At 50.0% G+C, this 15,708-nt stretch overlaps 1 protein-coding gene across 4 annotated transcripts in view; it reads left to right on the forward strand.

Moving 5' to 3' along the window:
• Positions 1 to 15,708, forward strand: part of Nphp4 (nephrocystin 4) — a 120,441-nt gene that overhangs the window by 27,673 nt on the left and 77,060 nt on the right. For all 4 annotated transcript variants that reach the window (XM_074081512.1, XM_074081514.1, XM_074081515.1 and 1 more), the window contains exons 4-9: positions 176 to 348; positions 1,451 to 1,515; positions 3,785 to 3,940; positions 7,948 to 8,084; positions 11,934 to 12,112; positions 12,723 to 12,849. In XM_074081512.1, coding sequence (XP_073937613.1) covers positions 176 to 348; positions 1,451 to 1,515; positions 3,785 to 3,940; positions 7,948 to 8,084; positions 11,934 to 12,112; positions 12,723 to 12,849 — 837 coding nt within the window. The remainder of the gene's footprint in view (positions 1 to 175; positions 349 to 1,450; positions 1,516 to 3,784; positions 3,941 to 7,947; positions 8,085 to 11,933; positions 12,113 to 12,722; positions 12,850 to 15,708) is intronic.

Consider the following 15,708-nt stretch of genomic DNA (forward strand, 5'->3'; position numbering starts at 1 on the left):
GTGCAGAGGTCCACATGAGGGGACTGGGCAGAGTTCTGATCCTTGTAGGGGACAATGACAGGGTCACGGGGCAGGAGAACGCCTGCCTGCATCCTTTTGCTGCCCCTCCCTGTGGTGTGAGTGTTCAGTCCATCACCCAGCTCTGCTCAGCCATCCTCTGTTCTCTGTTTTACAGCCCTTTTACTTTCATACGTCCTTAAACCACCCGAATATCGTGACTGTGGTAGAAGTGGTTGCTGAAGGCAGGAAGCGGGATGGGACCCTCCAGACATTGTCCTGTGGGTTTGGAATTCTTCGGATCTTCGGCAACAAGCCAGAATCACCTACCTCTGCTTCCCAGGACAAACGGTACCTACCTTGTTTTCCACACCTGGGCTCTTCCAGCCGCCTTCTATCGTGACTTAACTACTTGTCTCCTGGTAACAAGAGAAAGCTTTCAAGGTGGTTGTTACAGCTGTTGTGTGTTCATAACAGCATGCTGTGGGATATTTTTTGCTTTTGTTCCACCCACTTCTAAGTAAACCAAATTGTTCTTCAGGCTGGCGTGAGGACAGTCCTTGGTCACGGGCATTGATTTGATGCAGGATGCATGTGGGCCATTACTTACTCCCTGTGGGATTTCAGCAGCTTGCTCAACTATGATCCTGTACCCATGCATCTGTCTCTGAGAGGTGACAGTGTGCATCTCAGAAGGGCTGCCTGAAGATAAACAAGCAAACAAACAGGACTGCCTGAGTAATAATGGTGTGGTTTTCACACAGGCATCCGGGGAGCATAGGTATTCATTTAGCAGGCGCTGGGCTGGTTCAGTACCTACTGTGTGTCAGGCTGTGTTACGATCTGCATGTGCAGAGACGAATAAGATTGTGAGTCCTTTTGGCCAGGGTTGAAGCTGTGGTACTCCTCTAGATCAAGTTGTAGACCTTGGCACCACTGTCATCAGGGACAGCCAGTCTCTGCCATGGGGCACCCTGGGCATTGTTGGGTGCTTGGCAGCATTCTCTGGCTTCCATCCACCAGATGTCAGGAGCAGGCCCTGCCCAACTGTGTCAGCCAGAAACCTCCCAGACCTCGCCAGCTGTGCAGTGGGCAACGTCACCTCTGGGTACAAACATGGCTCCAGCTACACTGCCATACATGTTCTAGACATTTCTTTCCAGGGATATTTCAGGGTTTGGTTCTTTTCCTTGGTGTTGTGTTTTAGCTCTTGGGTCGTTGGGCTTCAGGTGCACCAGACACACTTGGCACCGTGAGGACCACTGGGTGAGGGGCTGATGCCACCTTCAGCTGCTGGTTTTCTGCAGAGGATGTGACTGGCAGCATTTAGAAGGCTCTGGGAGGTGCAGTGGAAGTGGGGTCCCCACATCCTTTCTTGAGAGGTGTAGCTGACCTCTGGTGACTTAATGTGAGATGTGGGTAGTTGACATGGTTCCCTGGTCCTGTTTTCCAGGTTGAGGCTGTATCATGGCACCCCCAGAGCCCTCCTGCACCCACTTCTCCAGGATCCTGTAGAACGTAAGGAAGCCTGGCCTTGGCGGTGCTGCTTGAGCCTGTGACTCTCCAGAGCGTTCTCCACTTTGGCCTTGTCCTGTCATCTTTATGTAAACCACCACCAGTTTAGCTCCATTTTGTAATAGTTACAGACAGACGTGTCATGGGATTAGACTTGTGTATCATTTAAGGAACTGAAATGCACCAGCCCCAAAGGGGGGCACTGCTTCATGAGGGGAGTGTGAGAGGGGTGGGCATCCCCCTCCCCAGTGAAGCAGTCACTGTCTGTCACTGGCTACCAGCTGACTGTGAAGTCCCTAGTTACTGCCAGCCCAGAGAAGCCTTCCCAGCTGTATCCAGCTGATGAGCATTGTGCAGAAACTCTGAGACTTAGCATTAGGGTGGCCTACCCCCGGGCAGAGGGATCCTGTTGTGCCTCTGTGCTGGGTGTCTCCTGAGCAGCTGGAGGCAGTGCGGCCCCCTCTGCTGTCAGTTGGAGGATGGCAGGAGAGGCTTGTGGGGTGGTGGGTTGAGCTGGAAGGACATCTAGAGGCCTGGTGCAGATGCTGAGCTTGTCCCTGAGGGCGTGGATGGGGAGGGTAGTGGGAGGCAGGTCTGTTTAGGGGACAACCCTCTGTCCTTGGAGATTTCCTTTCTTGAAGGAAATGTGTTTGTTTCTGTCTGCCTGTGTTAAAATGTCACAGCCTAACCCCTGCCCCCTAAATTTGGTGAAAATCTCAGGGGAGGGAAGTAGTCAGAAACTTAATTTTATTTGTAAAGATGAGCTTTTAGGTTATTTTTCAATTGAATTTAATTATTATTTGCCAAGATTTTCTCTCCTGAAGCATCTTTAGAATCAGGGCCTCTTAAAGGAGGGGCATAGTCTCCAGGTGGCTTCCTGTCCTCAGTTCTTGGTCATGTGGAATCGGTGAGTGTGAATGGAGGATGTGAGGTGGAACCAGCCTCACCACCAGCCCAACTGCTTAGTTGACATTCCTGGAAGGTAGTGGTCATTGTGGTACCTTCCACATCTTTCTTCTTTGCTGTCCACAGAGAGTGTACCAATTTTCTCTGACTAGCCATGGAGGTGAAATGCCTTTAAGTGGTATTTTAAAGTAAGCAGAACTCTTGTTTGGAGTTGATAGGTATTAAAAATAGAGTTTTCATTCATTTCTTTTTCTAACAGTAGCTCATGTCTAGCTCTTAGGAAATCAGGAAATGAATGAGGTGAACTTGTAACTCTTAGCTCTTCATCATGGCCACAGCCAGGACTTTAATGGTAGAACTGGCTCAAGTTGGCCTGTGTGCCTCTGGAGATGGTGATGTCCCTGTTAGTGGAGGAAGTTAAGCCTGAGCTTGACTGACCATTTGGCAGGCACATGGAGAAGGCTTGTTTGGTTCCCTTTCCCCATGGGCCCTGTGGTTCTGGGATTGCCTCTCTGTACCTCATTCCCATTGCTGCTGTCTCTCCACTTCTAGTGCCCACTCTTGCCCTGTGGTGCCTAACGCTTCTCCAGGCTGCTGAAGGGGAGGGGCTTCATCTCCTCTTTCCCTCCCCTGTTCCTCCAGACTGTTCTTGTAGTCTCATTGTATGCATCATGGAAAACCATATGTCTGTGTCTTGATCATGAGTATAGAAAAATGGCCTTCCTAGTGGACGTTGCTCTGTCTTCGATGCTTTTGCCACCCCAGTGCCATCCTGCTCCTTCCAGGGTCTGATGGATGCATGGCCAAGACTTAGGAAGGCAGCCTGCAGCAGAGCATCTCCTGGCTTCCCTCTGAGGGCAGGTTGCCAATGATGCCAAGGACACTGCACAGCTCTGCATCCCTCCTGTGGTGGGAGAGAGGATATGTTGGATTAAAAATTATAGGATCAGGCATGGTGGTACACACCTGTAGTCTCAGCTGCTTGGAAGACTGAGGTTGGAGGATTGCTTGAGCCTCAGACTTGGGAGCTAGCCTGGGCAACACTGCAAGACCAAACAAACAAAAGTTGTTGTTGGGGCTGGCGGTGTGGCTCAAGTAGTAGAATGCCTGCCTTGCAAGTGCAAAGCCCTGAGTTCAAACCCCAGCACTGCCAAAAAACAAAACAAAAAAACTTGTCATTGCAGTTTTAGCAGAGATTATTAAGGACTGACTCTTTTTACTTTTAGGCTGGACTCACAGAGTAGTGTCCCACTTTCCTGAGGAAAATAAGTTTTCTATTTACGGTGTTTCTTCTCAATTTTTATTTCTTGGCTGATTTGACTGGGACTGCCCTTGGTTTCAGCTGTCAAATGATGTTCTTCCCCAGAAAGCAAGCACCTGACCCTGGTGGAGAGCTGCAGCCTGCAGTACACCTTGAAACCACACCCAGCCTTGGAACCTGCCTTCCACCTTCTCCCTGAGAACCTCCTGGTGTCTGGTCTGCAGCACATCCCTGGCCTCCTTTCAGCTCATGGGGAAACAGGTAAGTTTCTCTCCACTGTGAGTTTGTTAGTTTAGGGTCAAACCTCAGAGAACTTGGGCCCTCCAGAGCGAATGAGGGTGACCAAGTTGGCCGTGGGCTTCTCTGCAACTCATGGCCTGGTGGTGGTAGAGGTAGCAGTGGCATCTGTTGCCAGATCCCTTCCTGAAGGGCATGTCATAGCCTCATGCAGCTTCATTGTGTTTTCTGCGAAACACAGCTCACATCTCTGACCATGGCCTGGAAAACCTCCATCATTGGATCTCACCCACTGTGCCATGGTATCAGTGACTTCATTGTGACCAGTTTTTTCTCATGCTAAAATACATGTAATGTACAGTGGTGACAGAATGTGTGGTCTGCCATGTTAGCCATTTTTAAGTAGCATTCAGGGCAGTAAGCACATCACATTGCTGGGCAGCCATTGCCACCATCTGTCTCCAGAATCCATTTATCTCCTCCGGCTGAAACTGCTCCACTGGACCCCAGCTCCCAGAGTATCCCTGCTCCTCCAGCCTCTGGCACTCCCATTCCGCTGTCCCCATGAGTGACTAATGTAGTCCTCTCAGATAAGTGGAATCCTACAGTGTTTGTCTTTTGTAACTGGCTTATCTCAGCAGAATGTCTTCAGGGTTTATCCATGTGGCAGCAGGTGTCACAGTTTCCTTTTTAAGGCTGAATAATATCCCATCGGATGGATAGACCACATTTTGATCATCCATTCACCTGCTGATGCACATTTGGGTTGCTTCCATCTTTGGCTTCGGGGAACAATGCTGCTGTGAGGAAAATGGATGGAGCTGGAGATCACCATGTTAAGGAAAATAAGCCAGACTCAGAAAGACACATCACATGTTTTCTGTCACGTGCAGAGTCTAGATTTAAAAATGAAGACATAAAACCAGACCCGTGGGTGGGGGAGGGGAACAAAAGAGTGCGATGGGGCTGAACATGAGCAAACTGCCATGCACGTGTGAGTGTCGTAGTGAAACCCATTTTGTACCAATGATAGAAACATGAAGCAAAGGTAAGGACTGGGGTGCAGCTCAGGGTGGAGTACTTGCCTGGCGTGCACAAGGCCCTGGGCTGGATCCCCATTACTGCAAGAGAAGAAAAACGCACTTGAAAATTGTTTGTGAATTCAACTTAGAATTAGAACAATTGTCTAATTGGAAAGAAGTTTGAAAAACAGTTGCTAGAAAATGGAATTCAAAATTTCAATTTGTGTTTGTGTATAGTTTTACATTAGAATGTTATTGGCAAAATCCAATAGTGTTTTTGTGTCTAGGTATTTTCAGCAAAAGAGAAAAAAGAGCAGACACATGTACTATAAGGCCTTGAGTGTTTGCTTAGAGCTAATGTGGTGCCCTAGGGAACAGGACAGACTATATGTGACTCTCTTTCCATTGGTTTATAGTTTGATGTTAGCTAATGTGCTTGTAGCTAAGATTTAGTAACTTAAAAAAATGCTGCTGTGAGCAGTGATGTGCAGAGACTTGGTTGTTTTTGAAAGTTTGACTCCAGTGGTGGAACTGGGTCAGCCCTTAGACAGCAAGGGGTCCACTGTTGGATGTGTGCTGTGCTCTGGGGTTCTGCTGGACAGTCCCGTGAGCTGGGCACTGCAGTTTGGATCTGAGTGTCTCCTGAAGACCCACGTGTTAAAAGCTTTATTACCAGTCTGTGGTGCAATGTGGAAGTGGTGTCTCCAAAATGGGACAGCCATAGGGCCTGTTCACAGAGCCATGTTGGGGAGAAAATGAGATGGATCAAAGGAGCAGTAGTGTGTGGCACTTGGTCAGTGTTCAGCAGGCATCATGCAAGTTCTCTTTTACATTCAGCTGAAATCTTTTACTTCAGTATTATGTCCCAGAGTTCTGATCTGTTTTAACCCCTCCAGCTTGTGGAGAGAAGACTCAGCTCCTGTGCAGCTTTGCTTCCTTCAGTCTTGGCCTCTTGCAGGTTATGGAGCAACATGGCAGCTAATCCAGGCTTGCGGCCCGAGCTTTGCTCTGGAGCCTGTTCACTCACAAGACATCCAGAAAAGGCTACCCAGCCATGGCCTGGCCTCCTTAGGCCTTCAGTATCTAGAAGGTTCTGCCCACTGCTGCTGTGGCTCTTCCGTCTGGTTGTCCTGGAGGAAGCTCATCTTTCACCCAGGCAGCTTCCTGTGCATTGAATTGGCTTTCTTGCCTCTGTGCAGACCAGGGTCACAGTGTGGTAATGGTGTCTGGGCCCTCGTTGGGTATGACAGCTCTGCTGTCATCCCAGGTGGCATCTCTGTGCTTTTGTGGAGTTGTTGCCCTGTGAGGTCAGGCATGTGGCACCAAGGAGCTGCTGCTGGAAGGGCTGAGACTACGCCTGGAGAACGCGCCCCTGCCTGCCCTTTATTGTGATCATGGCTAACTAATCTGCAGGGCGTAGTTATCACCTACCAGCCTGCAGAAATAAAGAGCCTGATGCTTCCCCATTCCTCCTCCTTGCTCGCCTCCTTTGCCTCTTCTCCACATTCTCCTCTGGCCCTGCTTTGCCATGACAGTTTCGGCTCACCTGGAAACATCCCAGGAATCACTGTACTTGCCAAAGGGCCTGGTGGCTGGCCTGACCTGTCTTCCCAGAGGTTTTACAGGAGTAGGCACAGACAGTGGACTTTTTGCCTCTGTTGCCAGGGCAGGGCCTTTTGTCTGTGGCTCTGCTGACCACAGTTTTTGGGTGCCGCCTTGCTGCTCAGGACACCGCAGCTGTTGAAGGTAGTGGTTTTGCCCCCTCCCTCTTCTTCCCATTCTCTTGTTGCAGTGAAGGGAGGTCCCCAGGTCAGGATGTGCTTCAGATGCTTGCCTAGCCACTGCATAGAGTGGTGGACTTCATACGGTCCTGCACTTAAAAAAAACTGTGGAGGGCTGGAGATGTAGCTCAGTTCCGGAGTGCTTGCCAGCATGCATGAGGCCCTGGGTTTGATCCCCAGAAACACACACACACACACACACACACACACTCACACACACAAGCTGTGATAAAGTGTGTATGACATGAAATTTGCCATCATCCCCGTTTTCGAGCAGACAGCTCAGTGTCATGTCCAGCACACTCATGCTGCTGTGCGGTGTCACTCCAGTCCTGTGGAGCTGGTGATGGCATGGGCAGGAGGGCAGACACAAGCTTGACCTACAGTGCTGACCCACTCTCCAGTAGGAGGGCAGAGGGCTCTTCTGATGGGGTTTCCTTAGCATCCAGCATTAGCTCAGCTGTTTCCTTTTTTGTCTTTGAAATTGGCTTTTAAAAATCTAAGATCTGTACCTAAATATGTAGACAGGCACAAAAATGTAGGGAGAGACTAGGTAAGAGCAGAAGAATAAAGTGCAGACTCCATCGGGTTGTGGGAGGTGGCTAGCTTTTCCTTTGTCCTCCTGCAGCCTGTGGGGAAGGGGTTTCTAACAGACCTGGATCCTTCCCTCAGCTGAGGTATATCCTGTGCCTGCTTTGCACCCTGACGCTGTGCTCCATCCCAGGACCCAGCTCTTCCCTGTCCTCAGGAAGCCCCATGGATGTTTCCAGATCGGGGTGAATTTTTTCTTGTGGTTCCAGCCCTGTCTGTAATTCTGCTTGGTGCTGTAACATGCACATAGTGTTCCTCTGTATTTCCAAATGGTCCAAGATACACGTGGTGCTGTGAGATCCAGCGCAGCTGGCCACATTATTGCTGGAGAGTAGGGAGGTAGTGAAGGGAGACCAAGTTGAAGGTGCTCGTGCTGCTTTGCCTTCTGTGTTTGCGTTCTTCCAGTGCCTGATTAGAACATTTCCTGAAGGAGGTTTGGGCAGAGTTTGGGCTGCAGATGTGATGTGCATTTATTAAGTTTGGCCTGACCTGAGGTGGTTCTGGTATATTGTGTGAGTGGGTGTCTGGGCACCTTCTTGCCTGCAGGTCCCATCGCTCATGGCCTGAGACCTGGGGTGGAGGCCGGTCCTCTGTTTGCTTGCCTGAGATAACATACACAAGCCCTCTTGTGTTGCAGGTGATGCCCTGCGGAAGCCTCGCTTGCAGAAGCCCACCACAGGGCACTTGGACTCCATCTTCTTCACCCTGTTCCCCTCCCTGGAGAAGTTTGAGGAGGAGCTGTTGGAGCTGCTCTCCGGTGACCACTTCCGGGAGGTACAGTCACCTGGGTTGCCTGCCAAGCACTGTGGTAGCCCGTCTGAACAGAGCAGGCACCCGGCAGGGTTGGGGGAGGGGGATGATGCTGCTGGGTGTGGACAGGGTACTGTTTTCCCTCAGAGCCAAGCCCCCTGTAGATCCTCCATGGTGTGTGTGTGACTGGAGGTGCTGATGTTTGATGGGTCATGAAGCAGTCCTTTTTAAAAGTACATCGTGTCACCAAGTGAGCATAGGGAAAGCCATCCAAAGATTTGTATCTACAAAGCACATTTTGAGGCTGGATGGCTCATTCAGGAGATGACTGGAGGCCACAGTCCTGTCGCCCCCCCTCAAGGTGGTTTCTGTAAAGGGTGCTCCCTCCATGCTTTGCCTGCCTGTGTGGACGCTTCCTATAAATGGGTCACCTGAGAGCCTGTTTCTCTCTGTTGCTCTTTTTTTGGCGGTAGTAGGGGTTGAACTCAGGGCCTTGCACTTGCTGGGCAGATGCTCTACCACCAGCATCTGTGGGTTTGTTTGAGTGCTTTAGCATGATGTCTGCCCATTAGGCAGGGATGTTTGCTGTGCCCTGGTCCACATGTCTGTTCACATGCAATGCTCAGGGCTTGCCTAGTACACAGGACATGCCGAGGTGTCTTCCTTGGTCCTGAACCGTTGATGACTGATCAGCTTGCAAATTGTACCACACCTAATGCAGGGACATCATTTCTCAGTTGTGTCACTTTAATGGTTCTTGTTGTTCCCTTTGTCTGACGCATTGGGCCCAAATGTGGTCAGGGCAGGACTTAATTGGTCCTGGCCGTCAGTTGCCTGCAGTGGTGGCCTGGGAGCATAGGTGTGCTGTGCACTGCTCTATCCTGCCTGGGCCTAAACTGGCCTCTGGTCCTTGGCTGATGGCCACATGGAAGCCATGGGGAGAAGGGCTGGCTGTCTGTTTTCTCAGCTGTAAAGAGCAGGCCACCAGCTTGTCTCTGAGGAAATCACTTGTCCTTACTCTGGGACCAGAGTCTTCACTTTATTTTTTTGTGGTACTAGGGATTGAATTTGGCTTCTATCTGTTGAGCCACTCCCTCAGTTCTTTTTTGCTTTAGTTATTTTTCAGGTAGGATCTTTCGCTTTTTGCCTATGGCTTGCCTTGGACCACAATCCTCCTACCAATACCTTCCATGTAGGTGTGTGCCACCATACCAGGCTTATTTGTTGAGATGGAGTCTTGGTAACCCTCTGCATGTGTTGACCTTGGACCAAGATCCTCTTGCTCTCTATGGCCTGAGTAGCTGGAATTATAGGTGTGCACTACCACATCTGGCCCTAAGGGGCTTTGCTTTTGACTTTTGAAACGGAGAGAAACTACGTAGCACTGAGAGGTGAGGCTGAGGTCATAGCCTCCTCCCCTCCAGACAGACTTGCAGAAGGGCTCAGGGCGCGTCTGTGGACCCATCGGTGTGTTGGTGGGCCATGACAAATGGCCCTTCCAGCTATATGTGCCCAGGCCCATTTGCCCTTTGTTTTCTGTTCATTTCTGCCTCCTTCGGATGCACCACTAGACAGTATGGCCTGCCTTCTTTTCTTCTGTGTGGATTTCTCCAGCACAGCGTCATGCAGTGCTGTTTGTCTGCAGCTGGCGGAGCTCTTTCCACTTCTTCACCATGTTATGTTCCGCTGTGCTTGTCCATTCTTCGGTTGATGGACTGACTTCACTTGGAACCGTACGATCCTGCTATGAAAACTCTTGTGTGAATCTTGCCTCTTACTTAGTGTGATCCCCCGCAGGAAATTAAAAAAAACCCCTCATTTCTGTGTGGGTTACTGGCAGGTCAGCAAAGGCGGCCAGTGATGCATCTCTGAGCCACAGCCTTTGCCTATAATGTGAGTCCCCTACCTCTGGGACTGTGGACGTGGCCACATTTAGTAGCAAATTGAATGTACACAGAGGTTTAAAAATGTCCACGCATTTCTTCTTGTTCTCATTCCTGCCTCTGAGAACAGGCCCATGGCCGCCTTGCCCAGACCAGCCATCCTAGGCCATGTGAATGGCCACCCACCATGTGGGTTTAGGTGGATTTGAATTGTGCCCATATGGCGTGGCTCCTGGGGTGGAGGTGGCATTGGGCGAGGAGCTCCAGAGGCCATGTGTCTGTTTGGTCTCAACCCCCAGGTCTGGAAGGCCAGGGTATTACTACGTTGTGTGGTTTTCTCAGTGCTTTTGCTCATGGACTTTGAGGAAAAGCGATTCTCTGTGATGTGTTGGTCTGCCATGTCCTCTTGTGGATCCCAGAGGATACCCTGTTTACTCTGGTCAAAATGGTCTTTTAGGAACATAAATCCAGCTGGTTGTGCTCTTTGTTTGGGATCTCTGTGAAGTCTGGCTTCTCATTGCCTTGCAGGACACTTGCATGTCTCACCCTGGGTTTGAGATGTGTGGGACTTGGTCTTTGCTGGTTTCCTGACCTCTCTCTGAGCTACTCTAGGCACTTGTGCTAGGCACCCTGATGACCCTGGTGGGACCCCTGTCTGTTCTCAGGGCATGTCCTCTTCCCTCCTGCCTGACTTCCAGCTGTCACGTGCTTCTCTGGGAGCACCTGGCTTTCCTCTGCTCAGGGGGCCCTCAGCCCCTTGAGGGAGTGTCTGCAGCAGGAGGACTGGGCTGGCTGTTCAGTGCACCACACTTCGTGATGTGCATTGGTGGTATCTAGCCATCACTGGGCTGTAACAGATAGTTGTCGTGAGATTGAATGATTGAATCAGTTGGTCCCCACTCTAGCAGTCTGTGAGGTTGGCAGGTTATTAATTACATATGTGTGTGAATGAGGTGGGCCTTTTTTGCTTTCTTTCTTGAAAACATACTTCCACATAATATGGTCTTACATGATGTACAAACACAGAGCAGAGAGTCGACCGAAGAGCACCTGTTCTCTTGGCGTGGCTCCTGCTCTTTCCTTACTTTTCAGAGCAGATTGGTTGAGTGAGGGCAGAGATGTTTTAAGAGTATCATTGCTGAATTTTACAAATTCCTGTGATGTAGCTTTGTTGTGCATTTTCACTTTCTTTGCATCTTTTTTCCTATTCACTTGGCAGACATGAAGATCTCCAGTTTTATTTTCATTATCCAAAGAGTAATAGGCTGAATTTAGGTTCATTCAGCTTGATTAATGGGCAGTGAAGAACATTGGAAAATTCAGAGATCATTTTGCAAAGATCACATAATTTAATAAATACTAATAGCTGGGAGGGATATCCCTGTTCATTTGCTAGAGTGCCTGTTCAGTTTCTGTTAAGATGATACACTTTAATATCCAGTGATCACTTTGGGGCAGATTCCATTTTTATTGGTTTGTGACTTACTGCTTGAGTGTTCACCCTCTTCTTGCCCCCTTCCTCCAGAGACTCAGGTCTCTGGGTAGATAGACTTGAAACTTGGCATGCTCCACCTCTGCACACCACTCCATCACTCTGTTCTTCTCTTGGGGAGGGGGCACCCAGATCTTGGGGGCCAAATCTCATTGAAGGAGCACAGGTCTGATTCTGCAGTTGCTACATCTTGAGAACTGTCAGCTAAGTCTCAGGAAGCTGGAGCCGGCTTGGTGCGTCAGGTACCTCGGGCATGCTGAGAAGGTCACCCCGAGTCAGAAATGCCAGACTTATTTGGGAAGTGCTTTGCAGCCAGCTGTCGTCATTGGGTTACAATCTGTCCTTTCTTTTGACTAATTTGTGCTAAGGGTCACCTCATCTGTAAAGGTATGTAGCTTCTGCTTTTGCTTCCTCCTGCTGCTTGCCGGCACACCCTGGCTTCTCTCACCACCCCTGGGCTGTGTGGGACTCACCCTGTGTATCCTGCATCTCTTGCAGGGGGGCCCACTGGGTGGCGGTACCCTGGAGGTCTTGGAGCGGCGGCTGCACGTGGGTGTGCATAACGGCTTGGGCTTTGTGCAGAGGCCACAGGTGGTTGTGCTGGTACCTGAGATGGATGTGGCCTTGACACGTTCAGCCAGCTTCAGCAAGAAAGTCGCCTCCTCCTCAAAAAGCAGGTATTCTTCCTGGCTCCCAAGGCTGGTGGCTGTAAGAGGTAGGTGGGGACATACCAAGGGGTCAGTGAAACTAGGGTATCGCACACTCAGTGTGAGCTCACCACATGGGGGCTCATCCTTGTTGCCTTTGTTTCCCCTCACTTAGTTACACCCATTAGGAACAAACCTCAGTTGGATGAAACCTGTTTTTGTGCTGTGTCAGCGTTCAAGGAGAGCCTTGAACGCTGAGTCTGGGTGTGCCCTGGGTTAGTTTCCCAAATGCCAGGGAGCCCGAGCTCGGTGAGCCCTGTCCCCAGTGTTACCGTGGGGCATTCCTCCTCTCTGGCACCTCTTGGTGACTGGGCTGTTTTGGTTTACCCTGCTGCAGGCTAGCTCTGGCAGTTTGGGAGGTCCGGACTGTGACTCTTAGAAACAGAAAGCTTTGGTCTGGGGTGTAGCCTCTTGGGGATGCTTGGCATTATTGCCTGAGTGAACCTGCTGTGTCGGCAGTGTCACCAGGTCCTGGGGCCTGGGCTGCTTTCCTTTGCTGTTGCTCACAGTAGTAGAGGTGACATAGGGCAGGACAGGAGCTGACATTCTAACTTGCTCCTGGTTTGTGTTTCTGACCCAGCTCTGGAAACCAGGCTCTAGTTTTGAGAAGCCGCCTGCGACTCCCTGAGATGGTTAGTCACCCTGCGTTTGCAATCATCTTCCAGCTGGAGTACGTGTTCAGTAGCCCTTCAGGAGTGGACAGCAACGTGAGAATCCCCGTCTGTGTCAGGGTTCATCTGGGTGGGCTGTGTGTGCTGAGGAGGACAGTGGGCATCACACTCCCTTTGTGCTAACAGCTGTGCATGCATGTGTGCGTGTGTGGTGTGTGTGCATGTTTAGCAGTGTGGAGGACAATGGAGGGTGGTTCAAGGAAGCAAGCCTGTTCCAATCGTTTTGTATCTTTGTGTTGATAGTGCACTTTGCTGGCTGATAGCAATGCATAGTTCAGTAAGCTTCATGTATCATAATAGCATTAATTCATAATTATCAAATTATGAATTATTATTTTGAAAAATGAGGCAATTTTAGTGTATTTTTCATATGATATTAAGTGTAGAAAGCATGAATCTATACAACTAATTACTGGCTTCTTTTAGAGAATGTTGTATGTGTCTACATCATAATTAAGAGTAAGAATTTATAGAGTGCATACACATTGTTTACATACATTGATGTGGAGTCTTTGGTGAGCCCAAATCGTGCTGTTCCTAAGATTCAGGTTCCTGTTTAAAAAGGTCAGTATCATTTTAGCAGGTAATGTAAAGGAAGGCTGACGAGGCTCTTTGTGGCCATGGGCCTGCCTTGTGGCTTGGTGGTTTTCTCTGAAGAAGGAAGGTCCTGAGGACGGTGGTGGGTGAGCCTAGATTCAGAGTCCTGAGTGGGGGAGGAAGTCCAGAGGCAGGAGACAGACATTCTTAGAGTCAATTAAGGCCGCTGTCTTCCACTGACTGTCCGCTGTTCACCACAGACTTCGTGTCAGTGCACCATGTGCAGACACGCTGGGGTGGGGGGGCTGGGCATGTTGAGGTGTGTGTGGTTCACTGAGGGATGGAGCTTTAGTCTGGGAAGTGGGAGGTGAGTTGTGGGAGGACTGTGGGGTGTGCTGTGTGACACCTGATGGGTGCGGGTGCAGAGGCCCTGGAGCGGGAGCAGTGTACCTGGACCTCTGTGGGGGCTCTCTGTCGCTCTAGACTTCTCTGGGGAATGTTAGGTAATTTAATTTGATGTGAACCTGAAACTGAGGTGTCTCAAGAGACACTTGGTTGTTATTTGCTGAAATGCTGAGCTGGAGCTGCTGCCCCATGGTGCTTTTGGAACGAGCTGTGGCTCATCCGTTCTTTTTGAGGAGGAGGGCATTCATCATACAAAGTGTTGGAGCCTGTTTTGCTCTCGCCAAGTGCACTTTCTTCAGTGCAGTTGGAGAAGGAAGCTTCTGGTGCAAAGTGACTTTCCACATGGGTTACTTATGTGCCTGATGGAAGACGGGCCAAGCACTTAATGGGTGAAGCTTGAAGCACACATTCCTGGCTGGAACAGATGTGCTGTTGGAGAAGACAGCGTTAGCTAGGAGCTGGCCTGGACTCTGGCTACTTCCCTGGAGTTGGTCTGTGTGACCGTGGGGTGGCCTCTGCAGACTGGCATGGCAGAGGAGGGGCTGTCACACTGCAGCACAGCATGCCTGGGTCCCTTAGATCTTCACTGGGAGGAGGCCTGTCAAGTGTATCTCTGCGTGCAGGATGCGGCTTTTCTGAAGCCTGTGTGTTAGGAATTGCAAGCAAGAGTAAAAGCAGAGTGGACAGTATGGTGAGCTCCATGAGCTCCCTGCTCACCTCCACCCTCCCCTCAGCCTGTTTTCAGTTACTTGAGGCAAGTTCTATGTGTCTGTTTCATCTGCAGACATTTTGGCATGTACATTAAAAAATACCTTTTTCTTGTGGGAAATGTGAAACTTAAGCAGAGGAGGGGAGAAGCATCTGAAGACCCCTGGTCCTCTTCACCAGACTCAGATGTGTCAGCTTGAGCCAGGCTGGCCTCTGCCCTTTCTCCTGGATTACTGGAGTGTACATCCTAGACCCCCTGTGCTGTTTCATGGAAGTGTTCCGCTTGACATCGCTGAAGACAGGGGACCCCGCACCTCACAGCCAATACCAGGGTAACATATGTGATCATTGAAATAAGTTTTTCTGTATCACCATACACCCCTTGGCCTGGGGGACACTCCTAGAGTGTGTCACTTTGTCACAAGTGGGCAGAGTAAAGTGCCAGTCTTTTCTAGAAGCTGATCTCTGCTTGTGTCATCTCACTGTATGGTTGATTCCTAACAGACTTGGCACTGTCACCTCTGTTCCCATGATGGCCTTGCTACATCTGTCACACACCCTGCTTCCTTATTTCTAATGCATGGAGAGCAAAAGTGCCAGGCTTGTGGAGATTCTTCACTTGGCACCATGTTTCAGACCAGCATCCTGTGAGGTCTATGTCAATGCCACGTCTGTAAATGGTAGGTCCTCACAGTGGGAGACCATCTGGGCCCCAGCGAACTGTGGGCTGAAAATCGTGTTCAGTTCTCCCTCAGTTCCCCAAGGCTTGCATATTCATCATTGCTGAAAACAAACCAGGAAACACACCTGTTGTTTACATCTGCCATTGAACGTGGCATTCTGAAGAGCCCAAGAGTTTCCCTGTAGCCAGGCCACTTCCGTTTTGGGGTCCTGGGAACAGTGTATCTCATCACATTTCCAAAGGGCTGTCCGCTGTGAGCATGTAGGAGCAGACCTTGGAATGTTTGCTGACTGACTGAATGTTGGCACACACTCCCTGGATCTTGAGAGTGGAGTGTGATCCACTCAGACTGCCGACTGAGCTGTGACCAATTAGATCAGGGCCTTCCACATCAGAGTGCCTGCGCCTCCCCAGGCCTGTGGGGGTGAAAGTGGTGTTTTGGGATCACATGAGAAGATAACCCCCTTCCCAATCTCTATAAGCAGCAAAGTTCTAACTCATTTGTTATTTGTGTATTGACGGCTGTTGCCTCAAAACAAGCTGGCTTACCAAAACTTTGAGTG

The sequence above is a fragment of the Castor canadensis genome, chromosome 7 (genome assembly GCF_047511655.1).
Source record: "Castor canadensis chromosome 7, mCasCan1.hap1v2, whole genome shotgun sequence".
NCBI lineage: Eukaryota > Metazoa > Chordata > Mammalia > Rodentia > Castoridae > Castor > Castor canadensis.